Source organism: Lepidochelys kempii, chromosome 7, assembly GCF_965140265.1.
Source record: "Lepidochelys kempii isolate rLepKem1 chromosome 7, rLepKem1.hap2, whole genome shotgun sequence".
NCBI lineage: Eukaryota > Metazoa > Chordata > Testudines > Cheloniidae > Lepidochelys > Lepidochelys kempii.
In genome coordinates this window covers 67,285,271-67,309,634 of record NC_133262.1, presented here as the reverse complement: position 1 = coordinate 67,309,634, position 24,364 = coordinate 67,285,271, and the positions used below count along the sequence as shown (strand labels likewise).

The window sequence follows — 24,364 nt, the reverse complement described above, 5'->3', positions numbered from 1 at the left end:
CCTAAAATAAGAGTCAATATTTACTTAATATTGTCATTTGTATTGTGGTCGTTCTTAGTGGCCCTTATCATGAATTTAGACCTCAATGTGCATACAAACATATAACAAAGAGATGGTCTCTGCCCCAAGCACCATAAAAACTTTATCTCATGCCACAACACTGACTATTCTGAATATGCCACATGTTATAGAAAAGCTATTTTAGAAATGTTTCAAAAGGTTCTTATTAAGAATATTTTTCTTATAATCTCCACCAGACTTTCTTAGTAGCATGAGTATAAATGCACAAACCACAGAGGGCAAGACAAAATATAATTTTTTAAACTTCAAAAAATGACCCCAAGATGTTTTCTATACATAAAAACGTCTAGTCTGATATCTCTCAAATTTCTCAACAAGATGCATGTGTTGTGTCTCTCTTTGGAAGGCCCTGAATCTCCCATTTCCAATGGCATTAAAGCAGGCATTTCTAGCTCTGCCTGGTTGACAAAGATCTGCCTGAACCCCACTGTTCCAGGACTGAATGTTGCCTATATTGGGCCATGGACCAGTGTAAACTGGAAGGGAAGGGGGTTAGGAATTCCACTTTTGGGTGGAAAACAAGGAAGAGTTTTTCTGGCTGGTTGTTTGTGGGGGAAAAAGAGTAGCTGATCGAAACTGCTCTAGGCAGACCATTCGTCCGGTTTTAAGCGGGACAGGTCTGTTTTTAAATGGTTTGTCCCCTAGCCAGTTCTGAGACAAAACCAGATGTGGTTTTGTAAGGTATCACAGATGAGGGCTGCCAATTTCAAGAGTGTGCTGCTCTGCCCCCATTGTGACCTTGTATACATGATGTGTGCAAGGTCACACCGGTTGGGGCTTGGTGTGCTCTTCACAATCGTGTCCTCCATGCATGCAAGGTCATGCCAGTGTGGATGGACCCACCCATGCTGTTCCAGGAAGTACTGGAATGTCTGGTATTCTGGGAATGCAAGAGTGGCCACCCTAAAACTGCTCTGAGGTTTGGAATGTCACTCCCAATACAGATTAGTCAGTAGGCAGAAGGCAGGTGACATGTGCATGATAAATGCAGTTCATAACATGGCTCTGTAATTTAGCACATGGCTAACACCACCACGTGCACACAGATGTTCATTAGCCACCATCGCTACTGAACTTCAGCTATTCTTGGGGTGGAATCTGGTGGATGTTTAACACTGCAAAATTAAACCTGGAGGTCGGGGGAGGATAGCATCTCTGGATGCAGTGTGACTTGAACATTTTTTCTTTGAAATGTGCAATGGCCCGAGCCTGTGAGGCCTACACAGCTTATGTATCGCATTGGGTGGGAAAACCGCCTTCCATTTCACATTTGGCTTTCTACAGGGCAGACAGGGATACACTTACTCATGCTGAGTTGCATCTTATACCACAAGCAGTCTCATTGTGGTTACTTGCATAGTAAGACACTACTCAACTTGAGTTCGGGCATTGGGATCTGACTCTCTATATCTGAATATGAATCAGGCCCGAGTATTTCCCTTATAAATAAATTCACGTTTCTCAGCCTGAGTATAAACTACATACAGAGTCCTGTTATATTAAATATTCCACATGTCTAGACACATGTGCATGCAAACATACACAGCTATATGCAACTTATTTCTGGTTGTGTAGAACAAATGACATCAAAGCTATGCAGTTAAGAAACAAACACACTCCCTGCATCAAAAAGAAGCTGGATGGGGTTATCACCATATGACATTGTGGGACTACAGCATTCATTCTGATTAAAGAAGAAAGATTAAAGCATCACATCCAATTCTGTCTATTGTTATACAAGTAGACCATGCAATGTGCTATCACAGTCACAGATTACAGTTACAAATTCCACCACTAATGGCCCTGTTATTAATATGCCACCTGTTACCTTTTCTAAGATGTTGAAAAATATCTTAAGAACATTTTCAGCTTGACAAACGCAGTTTAATTTTTATTGCCTTTCATAGTACAGAGAGACCCATGTCTCATTTATCTCACATGTGACAGAATGCAAAACCAATTCCTCAGTTTCCCCCCCAGTCAGTTGCAAGGCATTCATTTTGCTCTGGTTTATCAATATACCTGGGATTCCATATCCGATTGCTCCTTTGCAATAAAAAAAAAAAAAAAAAAACCAACAACACACCCACCCAGTATTCTACCATTGCCTGTTGCCTTGGTAATCCAAATGCCTGGGTACTCGCTGATTATCGGAGAATGAGACTCGCATTGTTCACACCGCAGCGCGTCTGCTATGTTAATGTGAGATAATGGCAGCCAGAAGACTCCTTTTGTTCCCAGCTTTGCTGTTTATTCATAATGCCTGGAGGTCAGCGACTGCTACAACAACCCAGGAAGGAACCGCTGAAAGCGTGAGCAGATTCCACTTCTGCTTTTGCCTCTGAGACAGCGGGTGGGGGGGATGCACAGAAATAAGACTACTGGAAGATCTGCAGAGAGTCTGACTCACAGAGAAGGTGCAGCAGCAACCAGGAGGGTTTGATGGAATTGCATTTCTGAGATTACAGATGAAGCTAATTTACTCTCCCAAAAAAAGCAGAAAAATTGCTTTCTTTAAAAACAAAAAACCAAAACCCTACTGGAACTGATGAATTATTTGCGATGGAAAAGTCACAATGAGATTAGCTTGGTTTTGAATTTGAATTTTAGACGCGAGTTCGGGGACTGATCGATTTGCAGTTCAGATACCTGAACACGTCTGAATAGAAAGAAATTACTGAATGAGCAGCTTGTGCCTTTTGATCGGAACCACTGAATGATTTTTTTTTTTAATTTCAATTTCTAGGACAGAACAAATTGGTCCATGCCCAGTGGAAGAGACTGAGCTTTTAGAATGAAGCAAAGTAATTAAGTAAAACGTGTGGATGGATTTTCCTTTGTTTTACCCTGAGATGCAGTCTGTGGACTAAGTCCTTAGTAGTCTTGCAAAACAAACACAGCATAGTGCTTCCACAGTGATCAGGGATGTGTGTATGTTGTGTTAATACAGAGGTTCAGATTAGCCAGGGTGACTGTACTGGGGTGGTTCAAAGGCGGGTGAGGGGGAAGGGGGATGTGGGGGAAAGCCTTCCCTATGCAAATACAACTTCACTGTTCTGGTGTGACTAAACTTCATGGCATGTAAAGGACATGTCTGAGAAATGTTCACAGAAGTATTTAATACCTGTCAAAATTATTTGGAAAATGCTATTGCTTTGAAACAATGACAGTGGCAAACAAACTATCACATCATATCTCCTTTGATATGGTAAATGGTAAATAAGAGCATGAACAGGATTACTGCACCTTCCCTGAATTCTTTACTTAGCATGGTGGGATATGAGCAAATTGAAGCAGCTCCCTTGGCTAATGTGTTTTTCCTCACTCTTTTAACAGCCTCTTTATTTGAAGAAATAACCAATACCCATTAAAGGCATTGTCAGTATCTAATTAATTTCACAGATACATCTGTACAAGTTATTGATGTGCTCTGTCTATTGAACAGAGTCCTTGTTGTTATCACTAATGAAACACAGGCAGTGATTTTAGCTAGAGTTCCTACCCACTTTAATTTAGGGGAACCATTAGAAACACTATCCATCACTTCAATTATTAGTGACTACTTCCGTTTCTTCCCACTCTGAAATTTACTGAAACTTGAGACCCAAGTGTATGAGAATTTTTTTTTTTAAATTTTTGAACAGAGTCATAGATCAGGAATTTACTCCTTTTATAATTTCCACTTCAACTGAGGTAACTTATTAGCTAGGGTCATTGAGGAGATTCATATTTTCATCGAAGGGAATTAATTACAGGTATTTTTTTTAAAGAGAAGGTATCAGGATAAAAATCATTAAAATTCTCATAGGTGTTACTACTAACATTAGAGCAGGGGGGTCTCAAACTGGGGGTTGGGACCACTCAGGGGGTCATGAGGTTATTACATGGGGGGGGTGTCACGAGCTGTCAGCCCCCACCCCAGACCCCGCTTTGCCCCCAGCATTTATAATGGTGTTAAATATATTAAAAAGAGTTGTTAATTTATAAGGGGGGGGGTCACACTCAGAGGATTACTATGTGAAAGGGGTGACCAGTACAAAAATTTGAGAACCACTTCATTAGAGTATTAACGAAGAATTCTAAGAAACAAATGTACTTTCTACTATTTATACTTTTTTAAAAATTTTATTTTTTAATTAATTAATTAATTATTTTTACTTTTTGCACTTCACTTAGATTTGAAAATGAAGCTAGATTGGAAAATTCACTTTCCATTCAGAGTCCTGTCACTTCTGGGTTTTCAAGCAAGAATGTGATGCTAATCAAGTGTCTGGGTTTCCATCACTTCAGAAAGATCTTTAAATAACTATCAAAGCAACAACCATTTCTATCAGTAACACCTCATTTAGAGAGCAGCATGTTGAGCAAAGGGAAGGCTGCACAGAACATTTTGGGAAATCATTTCCTAACAATCACATCACAACCTCTTCTGTACAAAGTTTTCAGGCACGAGTGGCCACTTTTACCACAGTTTTAAGCAAACGAACACTAGGCACCGCAATGCTTTCCTAAAGTCTTACTACTCAATCAAGGATTTATCATACAGAACCCAACAGATTTTGGACTCTGAACTTTTCTTTAATCTATTTCCTTCTGATGGTGCATTCCACCACCTCCCCACATGATAACAACCCCCAACCCCCACCCCCGCTCTTGCAGAATCAGGAGTAGCATAGGTTGCCTTACTGGACATATTCCTTTAAATTAAGCATTCACCATCTGTTAGTCCTGTTCACATTTTCCTCACAAAAAGATGGAAATGCTTTGAAAGCCTGCAGATGTTTTCTCTTAGCAATGCCGCATTTGTGTAGATTTTCCCCATGTTTCAAGCCCAAGCTAGGTGTGGAAAGTACCCAAACTCTTAGAACAGAGGTTTACATAATATAGAAAGGTTTGTTTTCACCAAAAAATGGCCTCTGTTCCACTGCTTCTACTTTTAAAATTACTGGACTTGGAAAGTGATTAAAGCAGCTATCTTCATTGTTAGTCAAAACTGCCAGAGATAGTGATGGAGGCAGGCTCTCCAGTTGCTTCAGAAATGACTCCATCAATACTCTGGAACTTGATGACATCTGAACTTAACAAACTATGCACAGGGCAGGACCCTAAGTGCACACAAAAAATTTAGCTGCAGAATTATCTCCAACAAGCCACAAACACCTCCTTACAAAATACTTCCATTACTGGCTACATTTAAAATGGAAAAAACCACCACCACGCTACCTACCTTAAAACTATTTTGAACAATATCGCAAGTGCTATTTTGGAGCCATGGCTTAGACAAAAAATAATAATGATAATTAAGAAATAAAGTGCCTAAAACCTAACTGAATTACTGGTTAATTTGAATGTCAGTTTAATTTTATCACAACCTCCAGAACCAAATCATTTGTATTAAAAAATAGCTGTATCCCTTTATTTCAATCAATTTTGATTGCTCTAAGCAGGCATTATTATAATTCAATCCCTGGCTATAAGAAAGCTGCCATTTAATTAATATGGAAGGCCAAAATTCAAAATGAGACAGAAGATAAAAAGAACCAAAGGAAGACTCATGGTAACATATGAGACTACAGCAGCCAGCTGTGTGTTTTCAGACATTGTTATTGACAGTGTAATCATAGATATGCACTGTACAATCTGTAATATGCACCCTGGCACTTGTACAGAGTCAAACTCATCACAAGCAGCAGTAACATGTAGTCCCACACACTTCGAAGAAAGCTGTGCCCATTTAAAGCTGGGCTTAATAAGGTCCGTGTAGAACAAGGTAAACCACTTAATTCAATAAATGCGGTAAGTATAGACTTGATCAAAATAAGAGGAAGATACTGTAATAATAATAATTTGTATTTACACAGCACCATTCCCCCAGGATCTTTAAGTACTCTACAAATATTAATTAAAACTCAACTACCTTGTGTGATAAGTATGTGTTGTTATACATGTTAGCACAGATTGGGAAACTATAGTGTATGTCACTTGCCCACAGTCACACAGTACGAAATTTACCCTATGCTGAGGGCCAACCCCAGGATTATGTGCTAAATTCCACTTAAACTCTCACAGGAGGGCTAATTTGGGACTTAAGTGATATGGACAGGTCTCATGTTGGTGCTCTGCTCAGGGGTGGATTTTCATTAACCATTAATAGTGTTGGGAACAAAATTCATGTGTTTATTATCCAGTTTTGCACTAACTACTGCACCACATTGTGTTTACTGAAATATCAAATGAGTTATTTAAGAGCCAACAGATATCTCAATCCTGCATAAAACACAGATGACAATTCCTGCCACAAGGAACTTACAATCTAACCACATTTCCATGTTAAACCAAAAGCATGTCTTTTTTCAAACTGAAGTCTTTATTTTATTGAACTGTTTGGCTTGTATGCAACAGACTTAGCAAATAATCGCCTCTAATCTTTAAAAGACAACATTCTGTATTTATGAAAAACCCAAGCATAGAGGGATTTTCGGGTTTTGTGTGCTCAGAACCACACAACCAGAAGCCAATGCTAAAACCATCCAAATATATACCTTTTAACACAAGAAACTTTCAGCCTTGCTTTCTCCTTCCCTTTGCCCTGTGTTTGACCTGAAATATTACTGCCAGAGCCCTCTTGGACTAGTCATTTCAACTCTTCACCAACCCAGCTTAAGCTTTCAAAAAACAGTAGGACTATACACTAGGAATCGGACAAACCTGGAATCTTGCCCCTGAGTTCCTTTGACATTCATGTGCATGTATAAGTCACTGATAATTCAGATGAAAATTATCTTGAATGTTTTGATTCAACATCTTAACAGATAAAAACACAAGATAGGGTATTAGTTGGCATATGCTACAGACCATAAAATCACACTAGGGAACAGGATGATTGCTTCCTTATGCATCTATAAGGTACAGGGCAAAAAAAAACCTGTATGATAATGGGGGATTTAAATTTGAGTGACATAGGCTGGAGGTCTCATGATGCCAGTATTAAAACATCCTTGGAATTCCTAAACATTATAGATGACAATCTCCTAACTCAAAAGTGTTGCAGCCAACATGGAAGAATTCTTTATTAGAGCTTGTCTAAAAGAGGAACAGATCACACAACGAAAAAATAATGGTAGCTTAGGTACAATAGATCATGACTTGATCATATTTATAATAAGCAAGCAGAATAAATTCCAGACCAGTATATACTTGGTGCTTTAACAGGGCTAATTTCCCAAAGCTGAAAACAACTGATCCAGATCAGCTGGAAGGAAGAATTTAATAAAAAAAAATGTGAATGATCATTGGGAATCGTTTAAAAAAGCTTTATTATATCTCCAAAACCCCAAAATCCCAGAAGAAGGCTGTACTAGTTAAAAAACCAACCTGGTTTAGAGGGGAAGCAAAGGCAAATTTAAGCAATAAAATATATTACAAATGGAAGAATGGGGAAGTTGATAGCACTGAATATAAATCAGAAGTTAGGAACTGTAGAAAATTGATAAGGGAAGCCAAGGGACACAAGGAGAAATCTATGACCAGCATAGTTAAGGAATGAGAAGGAGTTTTAAAAACATATTAGGAACAAAAAGAACCGTGACAATGGTATTAGTCGATTAGTAGACGTAAGTGGTAGAATTATCAATAATAATGCAGAAAAGGCTAAGTGTTCAATAAATATTTTTGTCATGTATTTGGGGAAAAACATTATATAGTCTCATCATATAGTGATGACACTCTTTCTATGCCACTAGTATCTCTGGAGTTTGTTAAACAGAAGCTATTAAAGTTAGACTTTTTTAAATCAGTAGGTGAATATGACTGGCATTCAAGAGTTTTACAAGAAGAGCTCGCTGGACCATTAAGGTTAATTTTCAATAAGTCTTGGAGCACTGGGAAAGTTCCAGAAGACTGGAAGAAAACTAATGTTGTAGACATTTTTTTAAAGGGTAAATGGAATGACCTGTTTATAGGCCTGTCAATCTGACATCAAGCCCAGGCAAGATAAAGGAGCGGCTGATATGGGACTCTATTAATAAAGAATTAAAGGAGGGGAACATAATTAATTCAAATCAACATGGGTTTATGGAAAACAGATCCTGTCAGACTAACTTGATATTTTTTAATGAGATCACAAGTTTGATTGATAAAGATGATAGTGTTGACGTAATAGAGTTAGACTTCTGTAAAGTATTTGGACTTGGTACCATGCATTTTGATTAAAAAACTATGGCACACATTAAATGGATTAAAAACTGGATAACTGATAGGTCTCCAAATATAATTGTAAATGGGGAATAGTCATTGAACAGCTGTGTTTTCAGTGGGGTCCTGGATGGGACTGGTTCTTGGCTCTACACTGTAACATTTGTATCAATGACCTGGAAGAAAACATAAAATCACCACAGATAAAGTTTGTAGATGACACAAAATTTGGAGGAATGGTAAATAATGAAGAGGACAGGTCAAACCGATATGGATCGCATGGTAAACTGGGCTCAGACAAACATTATGTGCTTTAATATGGCTAAATGTAAATGTGTACAACTAGGAACAAAGAATGAAGGCCATACTTACATGATGGGGGACTCTATCCTGGGAAACAGTGACTCTGAAAAAGATTTGGGGATTGTGGTGGATAGCCAGCTACCAGTGTGATGCTGTGGCCAAAAGGGCTACTGTGATCCTGAGATGCATAAAAAGGGGAATCTCGAGTAGGAGTAGAGAAGTTATTTTACCTCTGTGTTTGATACTGTGCTACTGCTGCTGGAATACTGTGTCCAGTTCTGATACCCAAAATTCAAGAAGGATGTGGATAAATTGGAAAGGGTTCAGAGAAGAGCTGTGAGAATGATTAAAAGATTAGAAAACATACCTAATAGTGATAGAATCAGGGAGCTCAATCAATTTAGTTTAATGACAAGAAGGTTAAAGGATGACTTGGTTACAGTCTGTGAGTATCTACATGGGAAACAAATATTTAATAATGGGCTCTTCAATCTAGCAGAGAAAGGTATCACACAATCCAATGAATGGAAGGTAAAGCTAGACAAATTCAGACTGGAAATAAGATGTAAATTTTTAACACAGAGGGTAATCAAACAAAGGGACAATTTACCAAGGGTCGTGGTGTATTCTCCACCACTGATGATTTTTAAATCAAGATTGAATGTTTTTCTAAAAGAATTAGGAATTATTTGGGGAAGTTCTATGGGCTGTGTTAGACAGGACTAGATGATTGTAATGGTCCCTTCTGGCCTTGGGATCTATGAATCTGTATATGTAAGGTGCTTCAGATAGGAATCCTTGGAACCAGACTCTCATGGATATAGCCCATTTTCCAGTTGAAAGAACATAGGAACTGCCATATTAAATCTTGTCTGTCTGAGACCTGTATCAAATATTAGACAGTGGCCATCCCAAGATGCTAAAGAAGAAGGTTCAAGAAGGTCCATAATGAATAATTTGTGATAACCTACCTATAGAAAACGTTTCTTCTTGATCAGAAACAATTTAGTGGTTGGTTTATGCCCTGAAGCATGAAGATTAGCATTCCTTTTTAAATCCTAAATAATGTAACTGTGGGTGCTCTCATTATGCAAGTAAATATCTAATACTTTTATGAACCTTATGAAGCACTTGGATTCACTAATTTCTTGTGGCATTAAGTCCCAAAGCTTGAACAAGCATTATTCTGGTTTGGATGCAGACAAAATCTCATAAAAATGGCTTGTGAGATTTTGGCACCGAGTCAAGTTTTTTCAACCTTAGCATCTATGTAACCTCAAATCCAAACCAGAACCTAATCTGGATTCAAAAACTGCCTCCTCAACCCAGTTTGACTTTGTATCCGTGAGGGAGGACTTCATGGTTGCCGTTGGTCCTCTTTTTAAAAAGGCCAAAAAAACCCCAACCCCCAAAAACCCCCAAACCAAAAAACAACCCAGTAAATCCCCACTCTATACTTAATTTCTGTTTTATGAGTTCACTGAAGAACAATCATGGAAATGTACAATCTCAGCAAGGACTCCGAGGCAGTTGCAAATCAGCTATATCTGTCCTGCCATCTGATATAAAATTTACAGTGGTCAGATTAGGGTCCAATTTAGAGCTGAAACGAATGCACATTCTGAAGTGATGATACAAATACCCAACGGGCCTCAGAGACTGCTGCGTGCCATTTTGTTAAATTGCACTAGTACGAGAAGATATGCCACAGAAGTGTTGTTTCCAGAGAGACATCACAGCATTGGACTACTCTGATTTGGGATTTACTTCATAGTACCAGCCAAATTAAAGCTTTTTTTTTTCAAGGTTGTATTCCAGGAGAAAGAGAGAGAAATGTGGGGTTCAACTGAAATTGGATATGCCCACTTGTGAACATAACTGGAGGGTATGCGTTAGCCCAGGCAGTGACCTATTATGGGTACATGGAATACCCAAAGACTACAATTGATTTTATAAACATTAGATGTATCAGTATGGGCTAGGGATTTTATTCTAGCCCCATGGAGGAGTTACAGGACTTTCCTAGGGGAACAAAAAATCACTGCCGGGGGGGGGGGGGGGGGGGAATACAAATTCCTAGGACAGTAACCTCAACCCCTGGGGGCAACTGCATATACTAGTGTAATCTGGTTTAAAAGACCTGACACACAAAGAAAGGAGAACGGTGTAAAGTCACCAGCCTGACATAGAGAGGGTGGTCACTCTCACCCAATATAAGAACGGACATGCTGAGACCAACAGGGACAGACCCTGTGGAAGGGGTCTGAAGGACTCTGAACCCTGCCAGGGTCTCCAGGTGGGAGAGGGATGTCTGCCTGGTAAGCTGTTTACGGGTTTTAAGATAAGTTTTCTCTGTAATGCTTATGTTAGGAACAAATAATAGTTGCTTTATAAAGCACCGGATAACCCTGGTCATTGCCTCTGAGAGAACAGGACGGGAGATGCTGAACTGAAGTCAGACTTGCTAAGGTGTTCACTGTGAATTGCAGAAGGAATTATAGACTAACTCCGTGGTCTACAGGGAGAGTGTTGCAGGACTTTGCCTGAGAAAGGTGACAGCTAGAGGCCTAAGACTTAAGTGGGATGCCCTCAGAGAGGCCACAAAGGGGTCAGAGGTGCAACTCAGGAACTGTGACACAAGTCAGTCAGGTATTTCAAGACCTAACAATCTTAGAATCTAAATCTAGGCTTTGACAGGATATATTATTTACACTGATACATAATGGACTGGTTCACTAGACAACAGCCATAAAAGATTATTGTTGATTGCCTTTGCTATCTCTCTTAGCTACTCATATGGTCTCCATTACTGTACTATTTGAGATCGTCACAAGATTTAATGTATTTATCCTCACAACACTCTTGGGAGGTAGGGCAGTGCTATTATCTTCATTTTACAGATGGGGAACTGAGTCACAGAAAAAAGAAGCGACTTGCCCAAGGTCACACAACAAGTCTGTTGTGGAACAGGGAATTGAACTCAGGTGTCCCAAGTCCCATACCAGTGCCCGAAACACTGGACCATTCTGTCTTTCCCTAGCTCTACAAACTAGCCCCTCTGGGTCCCAATAAGAGTGTGTTACTATGCAGACTCCCCATCTGATTTCATCTTGGATGATGAAAAGAGGACAGTAGTTTATTTAAAGTCCAAACAGCAGCACATCAACTATTATTTTTAGAATCAAAGGGGTTTTCTAGTAAGAAATTTGTTTTCATCAAACTAATGTAATTAAGTATTTGATCCAGATCATTTCATAAACTAAATTAGAAAAGAAGCAGTTGAGCCACAGATATCACTAAAATCAGTTATATTAGAATAAGGGGTATTACTTTTAGTAAATGATGTGTAGCTTCCATATTTTTTCCATTAATGAAACAGAAATATACCAAGACAAAAACAAAAGAAAAACACAGAAACCCAAACCTCAAAATACAGAGCCAAACACACTGGCATAAAGTGGAGTCAATTCCAGGTACTCTCGCAAAACAGATCATAGTCTGACCCAAAGTTCAGAATGTATTGTTTAGGTCTTACCACGGTGTAAGGACATGAAGAATTTAAATGGCAATTTGACTTAGCGTACAGTGTTATAATGGTTTAATAATAAAAGTTTCCTACATTTTGGTTATAAACAGATCAGCTGTAGAAATTATTTTTGGTTTGTGATGTTAAAAATAAATAAAAACAGAAACATAAGGGATGCAGTTCCAATGTCTGATGTAGCCTACACAAATTCTCCCAATCTCTCATTGACCTGAAGTAATGCCACTGCTCTTCCCCCAGCTAGCTGGGAACTAGAGGTTTCAAATCCTGCATGCTTTAGTCTCTTCTCAGACAATCCTTGGGGCTCACTTTTCCATTCAAATGTGATAACTGTTTTATGAATTTCTCCTGACTGATGACATTAGAGTGCAGTGAAGGTTCTCATTTCCCTGATTAACCCCATAAATATTACCATCTTGATGCAACATCCAATCTACTCTAATCTATACAGATATTTCTAATGTAACCATCACCATGGAACCTAAAAGAAAAAAACCTTCAATAAAATGTTTGCAGGCCAGAGAAAATGCAGTGTTCTTTAAATATTCCATGGGAAAAAATCTGATGAGTGATGCACAGCAGTGTTGTTTTAATTAATGTCAGTACAGTTTGCCTCCTTAGGGTGGGGCTTAAGGCTTGATGTCTCAGGGGGCCAATTACACACTGCTTTGCTAAACCTGAACTCAAGTTGGGAAATAGAAAAGTCACATCACCACGTACTGGGTAGTTAGCAATACTGAAAATTTAGCTTAGAAAATTTAGTATGTGCTGGTATCTCTAGTTCCAATCGGTGAATGAACCAATCTAGCTATTCTTCGTTACAGAATCATAAAAGTGGAGGACTGGAATGGACCTCAATAGGTGATCTAGTCCAGCCCCCAGCACTCAAGGCAGGACTATGTAACAACTAGACCATTCTCAAGAGGTGTTTGTCTAATCTGTTCTTAAAAACCCCCAATGATGGAGATTCCACAATCTGCGAGGAAATTTTTTCCTGTGCTTAGCTACCGTGATAAAAATTTAAACCCATTGCTTTTTGTCCTATCCTCAGACGTTAAGGAGAACAACTTTCTACCCTCCTCCTTGTGGCAACCTTTTATGTATTTGAAAACTGTTACGTCCTCCCTCAGTCTTCTCTTCTCCAGACTAAACAAACCCAAGTTTTTCAATCTTCCCTCATAGGTTATGTTTTCTAGACCTTTAATCATTGTTGTTGCTCTCTTCTGGACTTTCTCCAATTTGTCCACATCTTTCCTGAAATGTGGCCCAGAACTGGACACAATACTCCAGTTGAGGCCTTTTCAGTGCGGAATAGAGCTGAATTACTTCTCGTGTCTTGCTTACAACACTCCTGCTGATAAATCACAGTATGATTGTTGCCTTTTTTGCAACAGAGTTAAACTGCTGACTCATATTTAGCTTGTGATCCACTATAACTCCCAGATCCCTTTCCACAGTACTCCCTCCTGGGCAGTCATTTCCCATTTTGTATGTGTGCAATTGATTGTTCCTTCTTAAGTGTAGCACTTTGCATATGTCCTGATTGAAGTTAATCCTATTTACTTCAGACCATTTCTTCAATTTGTCCCGATCATTTTGAATTTTAATCCTATTCTCGAAACTACTTGCAACCTCTCCCAGCTTGGTATCATCCACAAACTTTGTAAGTGTACTTTCTCTGCTATTATCAAAGTCATTTATGAAGTTATTGAACAGAACTGGACCCAGGACTGATCCCTGCGGGAACTCACTCAATATGCCCTTCCAGGTTGACCGTGAACCACTGATAACTACTCTCTGGGAATGGTTTTACAACCAGTTAGGCACCCACCTTATAGTAGCTCCATCTAGGTTGCATTTTCCTAGTTTGTTTATGAGAAGGTCATGCAAGACAGTATCAAAAGCTTTATGAAAGTCAAGATATACCACATCTACCGCTTTCCCCCATCCACAAAGCTTGTTACCCTGTCAAAGAAAGCTGTTAGCTTGGTTTGACATGATTTGTTCTTGACAAATCCATGTTGACTGCTACTTAACATCTTGCTTGCTTGCTTATTTGCTCCATTATCTTTCCGGGGACTGAAGGTAAGCTGACCGGTCTGTAATTCCCTGGGTTGTCCTTATTCCTCTTTATATAGATTGGCACTATATTTTCCCTCTTACAGTCCCCTGGAATCTCTCCACCCTTCCAAGAATTTTCAAAGATAATTGCTAATGGCTCAGATATCTCCCGAGTCAGCTCCCTGAGTATTCTAGGATTTTATCAGGCCCTAGCAACTCAAAGACAGCTAACTTGTCTAAATAATTTTTAGCTTCTTCTTTCCTTGTTTTAGACTCAGATGTGACTTCATTTTCCCTAGTGTTCACTATGTTAGACGTCTGATCTCTACTAACCTCTTTGGTTAAAACTGAAACAAGAACGGCATTTAGCACTTCCGCAATTTCCATATTTTATATTATTGTCTTTCCCCGCTCATTGAGTAATGGGCCTACCTTGTCCTTGGTCTTCCTCCTGCTTCTAACGTATTTGTAGAATGTTTTCTTACCCTTTGTTACCCTTTATGTCTCTAGCTAGTTTAATCTCATTTGGTGCCTTGCCCTTTCTAATTTTATCCCTGCATGCTTTTGTTCTTTGTAATCTGACCTAGTTTCCACTTTTTGTAGAACTCTTCTTTGAGTTTCAAATAATTGAAGCTCTCCTGGTTAAGCCATACTTCCTATTTTTCCTATGCAGTGGGATAGTGTGCTTTTGTGTCCTTAATAATATCTCTTTGAAAAACTGCCAACTCTCTCAAACTGTTTTTCCGCTTCGACTTGCTTCCCATGGGATCTTTCCTACCAACTCCCTGAATTTGGCCAAGTCTGCCTTCTTGAAATCCATTATCTTTATTCTGCTATTTTCCCTCCTACCAGTTGTTAGAATCATGAACTCTACCATCTCATTATCACTTTCACGCAAGCTGCCTTCCACTTGCAAATTCTCAACTAGTTCCTCCCAATTTGTCATGGCAATAAGCATTTCAGTTAAAAGATTTCTCACTGTCATGAATTTGTATATGCATCTACTCTCGTAATAGCAGGCTTGTGTAACTCACCTATGAGAGAGCGTGGGTTTCATGGAGCTCATAGAGTTCATGGGGGGTTGCATGGGTAGCTTCCCGGGAGGATCGTTTTGCCGGCTTTTCTGGTGACGAAGCAGCAAGAGCCGTCCCAACTCCTCACACCACGACGAAAGCAGCGCTGTGCAAACAGAACAAAATGAAGGTGTACAACTCAATGAAGAGTATAGCTGTGTTGAGATAAAGGATATTTTAACCACATTAGTCACTAACTGAATGGACACACCCCAGTTCTGAAAACTTTCCCCATGAGCCACTACCATCATATGAAGTATATGTTGTTACACTAAAAGGGGGAAAACTATGGGAAGAAACAGGGACGAGATCATTGGTAGATAAGAAGAGAGGGGAGCAAGAGAAATCAAGATTTCTTTCTAGTCTCCCACATCCCCTTCCATCGCTAATGTTAATAGGCAGCAGATGATAGTTTTAGTTCTGCTAGTTATTCTAGTTTGGATTTAGTTTATTAGAGATACTCGTCACAATCAGCATTTCTTAATTTAGCCAGTCTTATATATGATTTATTGTGATGGCTGTTCTTTGCCTTCTTGCATAACTAAAATAGTATCATTCCATACAATTGACAATATTGCAATTCCTTTGTATTAAATTTTATTGCAGAAGACACAGATTACAAAAGAAAAATCAGGTGTTGGATTTAATTTGCAACTTTATATTACCTACCCCAACTGTGAATGAGCTTACAAAACAGAACGGCCAAGATATTCAAACTTTGGTGCTTAAAGTTAGACACCTGGATCCATATTTGGGGCCTAATTCAGCAAAACACCTAAACATATGCCAAACTTTAAGTACGTAAATATTCCTTTGGTCAATGGGACTACTCATATATTCACACATCAGCACATGCTTACACACTTGGATGAATTGGGGCCTTAGGCACCTAAATAAGTGGCCTGATTTTCAGAGGCACTAAACATCTGCAACTGCCACAGAAATAATGGGACAGGTCATTTAAAAGGGACCTCACCTTCTTCCATTATACACTCAAAAGTGGTGTAATTGATAATTATCGGAACCATTTCAAAGGATGTAATTGGAAAGTTACACTGTGAAAAGTGTAAGATTACCAGATTTTGACAGGAACACAGAAAAATATGTCTCTATATAAAAACACTAGAAATGAAAAAAAAAAATCAACTGGCCATACCAGAGAAATATTTAATAAAAGCAATACTATTAAAGAAAAGTAAACACACATCAGGGTATTGAGGATGTAGTAATTTCTTTGTATTTACCACATGCAAGGTCGATAATGGTACTTCGGGAGGTGCTTTAGAGTCCTTCTGTGACAAGAAGGGGATACTGCTTCTTTATATAACTAAATATGGTTTCTCTGAAATTGTTAGCATCACATCTAGCCTATAGAAAGCATTCTCACTGAGCTCCGTGCCAAAATGTTCTAGCAATGAGTGTCATTCTAAGCTGCTTCTCTATTAGCCAAGGAATCTGTCAACAAGCATTTGATCAAATTATACTCACCTTTTATCCCTAGCATGTTATTACTTATGTGCCAGTGACAAAGGGTCTTCCCCTCACCCCTTTTTCATGCTGCCTGCAGATAAAAATCACTGCCTAACATAGTTTCCTCATGCACACTATGGCTACTTGAGTTCTGAGAAAAATGAACAAAGCGTTCTGCCGAGCTGTAAATGCAGCCATGTCAGAATAACAGCGGATGCTGAGCACTTCCACAGCTGATTGTAATTACTATGGTGTCGAATGGAAACCGTCCATCTTAAATGTGGCTTTGATGTGAGGAGGAAGCTGTTCCTAGTGCACACACATAAGCGCTTGACAAATAAAGATAAAAAGCAGCCGCCTAATGGATTTGAGGACATGAATCTGCAAACAAAAGCCAGTACCTGCTTTGAAAAAAACAGAGTTAACTCCTGGCCAAATAATTTGCAATGGAAATGAGATAACATCGCATTGAGTAGGGAGGGAAGGTAAGATATTAATGAGTTATTATTATTATTATTACTAATATCAAATGCACACATTTGTAAAGGTGAAATGTAATGTCAGATAATGGCCAGGCTTTTGAGATAAGGGAGACAGTTACATGCTACAAATTATCAGGAAATGACTCACATTTTTGGAAAGTAAGAATTTGAAGGTATAAAACATAACAAATGTACTCATCCCCATCTCACTGCTCATTATTGAGAGGTTTAACCTTTCCTCTCCTGGGACATTTCCCAGTCATGTACCATGTATAATAATTATTTGTGTTCATGCACTGAATGAAAACATACCAGTTCAGAACTGTCTCTAAAAATGTTAAATCACCGTTATCTCCATCAAAGCGAGGGAGACAAAACACCCTGGGTATGCCTACACTGCAATGTAAGCCCTGGGTAATTGGAACTTGAGGTAGCCGATCCTGGATTTGTTAACCTAGGACTTGAGCATCTACATTCATTTGTAACCCTAGATTAGGAACTGCAGAACCCTTGGGTCCCAGCCTGAGGATCTACATTGCATTAGGCAGGCCTGAGTCCAACCACCTGTATCCCAGACTCCCAAGCACTCTCCCAAAATGTGGTCACTCTAGCATTGTGTTTGTGATGCAGTGTGGGAAAACTTTACTGTCCAGAGGACAAAGAAAGTCGGCTGGTGGGGTTCCTTTTGGTGGACTCCCATATCATGAGTCCAGTGGGGTTGTGTCTTCACAGCAAAGCAATTGGTCTTGAACTCTGGGTCTCGGTTTGACTCAGGTTTGGACCTTCCAACACAGTGGGATCCTTGGACCTGGGGTCCAAGCCCGGGGTTAGTGCAATTTTTGTGTAGACTGAAGAGGGGTTAGGCTTCAGCCTGAGTTCAAATCCTGGGCTTACATTGCAGTGTAGACATACCCTCAGCGATTTTACCATTGTCTGTCTCAAATGTTGCAACCTCCCCCCACCCCCCTCTTATACTGGTTTGCACTTAGTATGGTGAGATGAAATGCGCCATACAAGCATCTGGTACAGCTGGATTCTGAAGAACATTACTTCCTGTGACTATTCAAGTAAGATGAAAATGAATTTACAGATTACACTATTCATCTTTAGTGTACGTAGTTTCAGCTTTTTGTGCTGACAGTATTAGGCACATCTCAACTCATTTAAACTCAAAGCAAGAGAAATTCAGCATCACTATAATGAACAGATAAAGAAGCAAGCACAAAGGACAACTACAGATGGTGTCAACAGTCAGTCTCTCCCTCTCAGAGAACAGCCAAGCAGCTGCTTTTTCTCTCCCACCGCCCTCTAACCCCTCCTCCTTGTAATACAGGAACACAGATTTTGCAGATGGACCATCCACACTACTTCTCACAGCCTCTTTCTGCTGCAGTTTAATGATTGATTTAAATTGTGTTCCTATGCTGCATTGCTACAATGCCCCTTGAATATAATAATGTAGCTTGCTTGTTAAAATAAAAAGTCAATGTTTGCAAGGGTAGAATAGGAATTCTTTATACCTCCACATCCCCACCCCCAACCCAAATATAAAGGATATTCTGATTAAAATACTAAAATTGACATTTCCCCCCAATACTCAGTCACACAGGCTTTGCCAGCTCATACCAAAGCAGCATATACAGGCAATCAAATGATGGTTTTGGTGTATTCCCCATTTCTTTTGCTTAAAGGGACAGTCTCACGGTTGATTGGCACAATATTTGACCTACTTCTCTTTTGTAAAACCTGTATAATTCTTCATGTGATTATTTTATTTTAAGGATTTCACTATTTTTATTAAAACAAATTAATGCTAGCTTGCTAAATTGGATGACAGGAGCAACCCAACACCAAACCCCATAGCAACAGGCCTGTATGTTTGTGAAATGGAGAAAAATGGAATCAGTTTTAAAAAAAAGGGAGCGGTTTCATTTACAAGCAGCCAAGGAGTTGTTGAAAAAGTGAGAAAAATATATCTGAAAGTTAGGAAAGGTACTTTCAATAGTGTCAGCTCCTGCCATCTAGCCCTATTGTCTTTCTTTCATTCTTCCAGGGGGGACTTACAAATATAGTGCCACATGATGCCTTCCCATGTGCATACCTGAAGGCAGAGTTTGGCCCATATCGCCTCTCCTCAATATTAAAATCACGTCCTATTACATCCATTTTATAGCCTTTTGCATATTTAAGATCCACTATTGCCAAACCCTCATATTTAAATGAGTTAAGCCTCAAAAAATCATGAAGAATGTTTTAAAAACATTATATATATATATATAGACACACATGTGGTGTTCTTTTAATCTTTTAATTTCCTTCTGACTTTTAAGAGACACTTGAATAACATCTCTCTGCAGTCATGTGGGCTACAAACTTACAAAAACACTGAGATTTTTGTACAATCACTTGAGTCTAGAATCTGGAGCTTTAAAGAAAAACACTCCATATCTCAAGACCTGTGATAAAAAAATCTTGAGCGTTGGCAACATCCCTTAATATTGTTCCTATCTTCTTAGGCCCCCTTTATACTGATACGTTGCCCACAGTGCAATATTGTTTCCACCCAACATACTCCGGTGTATTTGATCAAAGTATTGCATAATTATAAGTGATCAATCATTGTCTTGAAATTAAAAACATGTTTTTCAAAAGTATTTTAATAAAATATTGATAACTATGATCTTAGAAAGTGCTATGCAAGTTCATGTGGACCCAGGATGTAGCACAGTCATTGCAAGTGCCTACATATGCGCTGACATGACCAAAAACAGACAGTCACGTTCCTGACTGGTCACTAGGTGGTGCAGGAGAAATGGGAAAAGGAAGCAGCCTGTTTGGAAAGAACAGAGAAATTATTTGAGGAATGACAGAACAGGAAGGGCTCATGGGTAAAATGTATGCTTCCGCATCAGTGTTCAAAGGTTGAAAGACTCGTACAATTTAATTAGTAAAATGAGTTTAGTGGTCCTGACTCAGCCCAGAGCGATCACCTGTTACACAGACAACGGATGCTCCGGACTGAAGAACACATCACTATCTGCCCTGAGGGCAGCCTTGGCTTAGGTCATTAACACAGAACAGATAAACAATAGTTTTGGCTAATTAAAGATCCATAGTCTCCAGAAAAGCCAGACTCTTAAGAATGTAAAAGTAATTAATCCAAGATGGGGAATCCATGGATGAAATCCAGAATGCATATTCGGTTTTTAACACCTTGCTGCAAATGATCCAACTGTACTTCACATCATTCAAAACCACAAAACAAAATGATGATGCATTTCAAAATACATAATCATGGTACTGAATAATGGCTTCTGCCCATTATAACCCTTTTATTGGGGAGAGATGTTGAGGGAGAAAAGAAGAGATCCTAAACAATAAATGCTATCCGATAGATTCACTAATGCATTTCATTAGCTTTATACATACAACCATCAATAGCTACAATCCTGGAACTGATTTAACTCGATGTATTGCAAAGTGCTGTAGTAAGCATCTACAATGAATGAATGAGCCAGTGGACTCCCTGGAAAGCAAAATACAGAGAAGCCCAGTGCTAATCTATTTACCTATTATGATACCCTAGTATTAGTTACAGCTTATCACCTCAGTAAATCACCTCCTCTTGTTAGGGAACATGCTTAAAGGTGCAGCAAACTGTTATTTATAGGCAGAAACTATATTTACAGCTACAAAGGCAGGTGAGGAAGGGACAAGACAACTGCTCAGTAATTTCAATGCCTTCTGCTTCCCAGGAGACTGCTGTAGGAGCACAATAGGATTACTGTTTTCTTGCTGCAGTTAAGCTGCAGCAGATAGTTCAACAGGCAGCTTGGCAGACTCATATTTCTTACTCAATGAAAATTGAGTGCAATGAAAATTGTGAAGAAATATCTGTTGAGCACCATCCCCCAGTTTGTTTTGTTTTTTAATCTCAGCAAGAAATGCAGTAAGGTGCTCGGGCTTTTGTGGCAGATGCAAGAAAATCCAACGTCTTTCACAGATCTACACCAATAAATCACACATATAGCTTTTAAAGGAAAATTCACATTTTCTGTATGTAGAATTTTTTAGACCTTTTAGGTGATGTTGTATCTTCTGCTATACAAGCAGAGTCTGCAACACTCCTTTTGACAAATCATCCTGGCAGATAATTTGTGGCACTGGGGGAGAAAGAATACTGTGCTGGCTATTTATTTATTTCATTTCTCTCCTCACAAGGGACAAATAGGATGCAGAAGATACAGTCACATCTCTGTCTATATGAATGCTAGATAGATTTCAAATCAATATTTAACTGTCACATACCAAACATAGATTAAAGTCTGATGATCATCTTCAGTCATGATTTTGGAATACAGCAAAATTGAGTGTTCTCTCTCTTTCTTAAAAGGGTGGCAGGGTTTGGGGAGCTGGAGAAGGGAGGGGCAAGTGTGTGGCCCAAACTACTCAATTCACTGATTAAAGACCTATTCTTCCAGCTCACCACTATGGTCTGGAAATCACTTTCACTCACTTAACGAACCTGGCTAGGTTCAAATCAGTGACCCAAAGATGAGAAGTCATGTTTCCCATTATCAATCCTCTAAGCTAGCCAAGTACCACAAAAGCATCTTCTGAGAAGCATTTTTGTTTATGCTAGTAAGTATTAGGAAAGGTGTTTGATGCTTATTGTCTAGCATATGGGAAATCTATGCTCTGTCACATAACTATACACAGCTTATTCAAAACAAAGATTTTGCATTTGAGCAAAGTTTAAGTTTCAATTCCTTGTTGTCTTCTGTTTTTTACAGAATAATAATTTTACTTGAAATCTATAACATTTCAGTTATAGAATAAACAGCGCCTTACAAAGATCAGAAAACTAAGCCACCCAACAAACAATTGGTGACTAAATTTTAAAGATGGAGAAACTACAGCATAGACAAGAGAGGGGAATTCCTCAAGGTCACATTGTTAGTGACAGAATGAAGAGGAGAACCGAGGAGTCCAGATGCCTAGGAGACCACACTCCCTCCTCTCAGTGGAAGGAAAAACCACACCAACCACTTCAAGGTTAATTTTCTAACCCCATATTTTCATACAACAACCACAGAACATCTGTACATGCTTTCAAAAAGGGAGAAAAAATATGAAAACAATGCAGCCAAAATTTATGGCACAAATGTATTTCCTAACTTAACATCATGCTGCCAGATTCCCGCAGAAGACCCAAAAGCTATTTTTGGAACTTTTGCTCTGAGGTTTTGCCTAAGGCTCAGCTTAAGTTGAATTTTACACTTTTACCTTCTGTGTAAAAAAAAAAGTTTTATTATTAGATAGCTCCAGAAAATATTATTTTTGAGCAGAGAAGAAGGATAAGATCATTCGGTCCCAGACGATTTTACTGAAATTGTTAAAAAAATCAGTCTTGAAATCTGTTGGGTGTGGAGCTGTTTTTTTGTGACATGGACACCTGACAACTTGAACTGAGACATCCACCCAGTTCACTGGGGACACCTGATTTGACCATCACATCCCAGTTTCCCCCTTGTTTTTCATATGCAAATAACTCCAGAAGACTATTTAGCCTACAAGAGATTTGAACTTAATCATAATCCTAATGATGCAAGGTAGCTAGAATGATGCAGAACATGTGTAAGGGATATATAGAACAGATATGTCTTGACTGATTAATAACTACTGATTCCTTCTGGCCCTTAAAAATTAGAAAAGCTATTCACTTCTGTTTATTCCTAAAATATGATCCACCTACAAAGAGAAGAAAATGGCATGCATGACATGAGACACTTTGTCGAAGGACCCACAGATCAACCAAATTCAGGAGTTCTCCCCAAGAATAGAAACTAAAATGGCTAAATGAGAGTATCATTAATCACCTAGGCAGGAATCTCAGAATTTGCATATGGATAAAAGCTCTTTCTCTCTCCCAATCTAGCTAAAAAGAACTCCAAGTCTTTCACCCCAAATTAGAATCTGCACATTTGTTTCCCTTGTGAGTCAGATTTACATCCTTCTACATGTGGGAAATGTCTATTGTAAGTCCTAAATAAGGTGAACTGCTTATGTACTTGTCTTAATATAAGAATGGCCATGCTGGGTCAGACCAATGGTCCATATAGTTCAGTATCCGGTCTTCGGCAGTGGCCAATGCCAGTGCTTCATCTCCTGTCGTCCAGTCCCAGCATCTGGCAGGCAGAGGTTTAGGGACACCCAGAGCATCGGGTTGCACCCCTGACCATATTGGCTAATAGCCAATGATGGACCTATCCCCCATGAACTTCTCTCATTCTTTTTTGAACCCAGTTATAGTTTTGGCCTTCACAACATCCTCTGGCAACAAGCCTTCCAAATACAGAAGATCATAAGGATTGTGTTGGTTATCACTGTAAATAATTGCACTGTAGAAGTAATAGGAATTGTCTGGCACTGGCACAAGGAAAAAGAAATGTTAAAAGATATAAATTAAGGTATAAACTTTGGGATATTAAGATTAATTGCTTAAAAGGAGGGATCCCAACTGATAGTAGCGGCGAATAATGAAATAGAATCCTTGAAATGGATCAGTCTTTAAAAGCCTCCGATAAGAAAAGGATTGAAAAAATCTGTTATACACAATCACCATCTACTGGATAACAATGGAAGTTGCAAAGCAACTGAAAACTCTAAAACCTGAGAGAAGCAGTACTTGTGGCACCTTAGAGACTAACAAATTTATAAGAGCATAAGCTTTCGTGAGCTACAGCTCACTTCATTAAAACCTGAGCACTCTCTTGGCATGTTTCCAGTAGCAATGGGGGTGGGGTGGGTAGGTGATGGGAGTCCCTCCTACAAGACCTGAAACCAGGTTATATAAACTGAAGTCACCATGCACTCAAGAGAGTTGACTGCGAACAATGCCTGTGGGAAAGGCCCCTTCTCCCATCCCAGGGTAAACAGGATAAGAAGTGGAGAGATTTCATTTCAAAGACTATACTCGCTCCTCTCCTTTTTTATATAAATAACTAAACATTATCTTGCTGAGTCTACATTCTCTAGTGATACCTCAAGTAACCATATTTTAGATTTAAACTCCTTTATAAGTCCAAGCAAACTGGCCTAAGAAAAACTGAAAACAATAACTTTACACAATTTGTTTTAATATTCTAAACTTGTCC

At 39.0% G+C, this 24,364-nt stretch overlaps 1 protein-coding gene across 1 annotated transcript in view; it reads right to left on the bottom strand.

Annotated features, from left to right (window-relative positions):
- Nucleotides 1-24,364, bottom strand: part of ZMIZ1 (zinc finger MIZ-type containing 1) — a 472,323-nt gene that overhangs the window by 47,938 nt on the left and 400,021 nt on the right. The window contains 1 exon segment of the mRNA XM_073353233.1: nt 15,217-15,361. Coding sequence (XP_073209334.1) covers nt 15,217-15,361 — 145 coding nt within the window.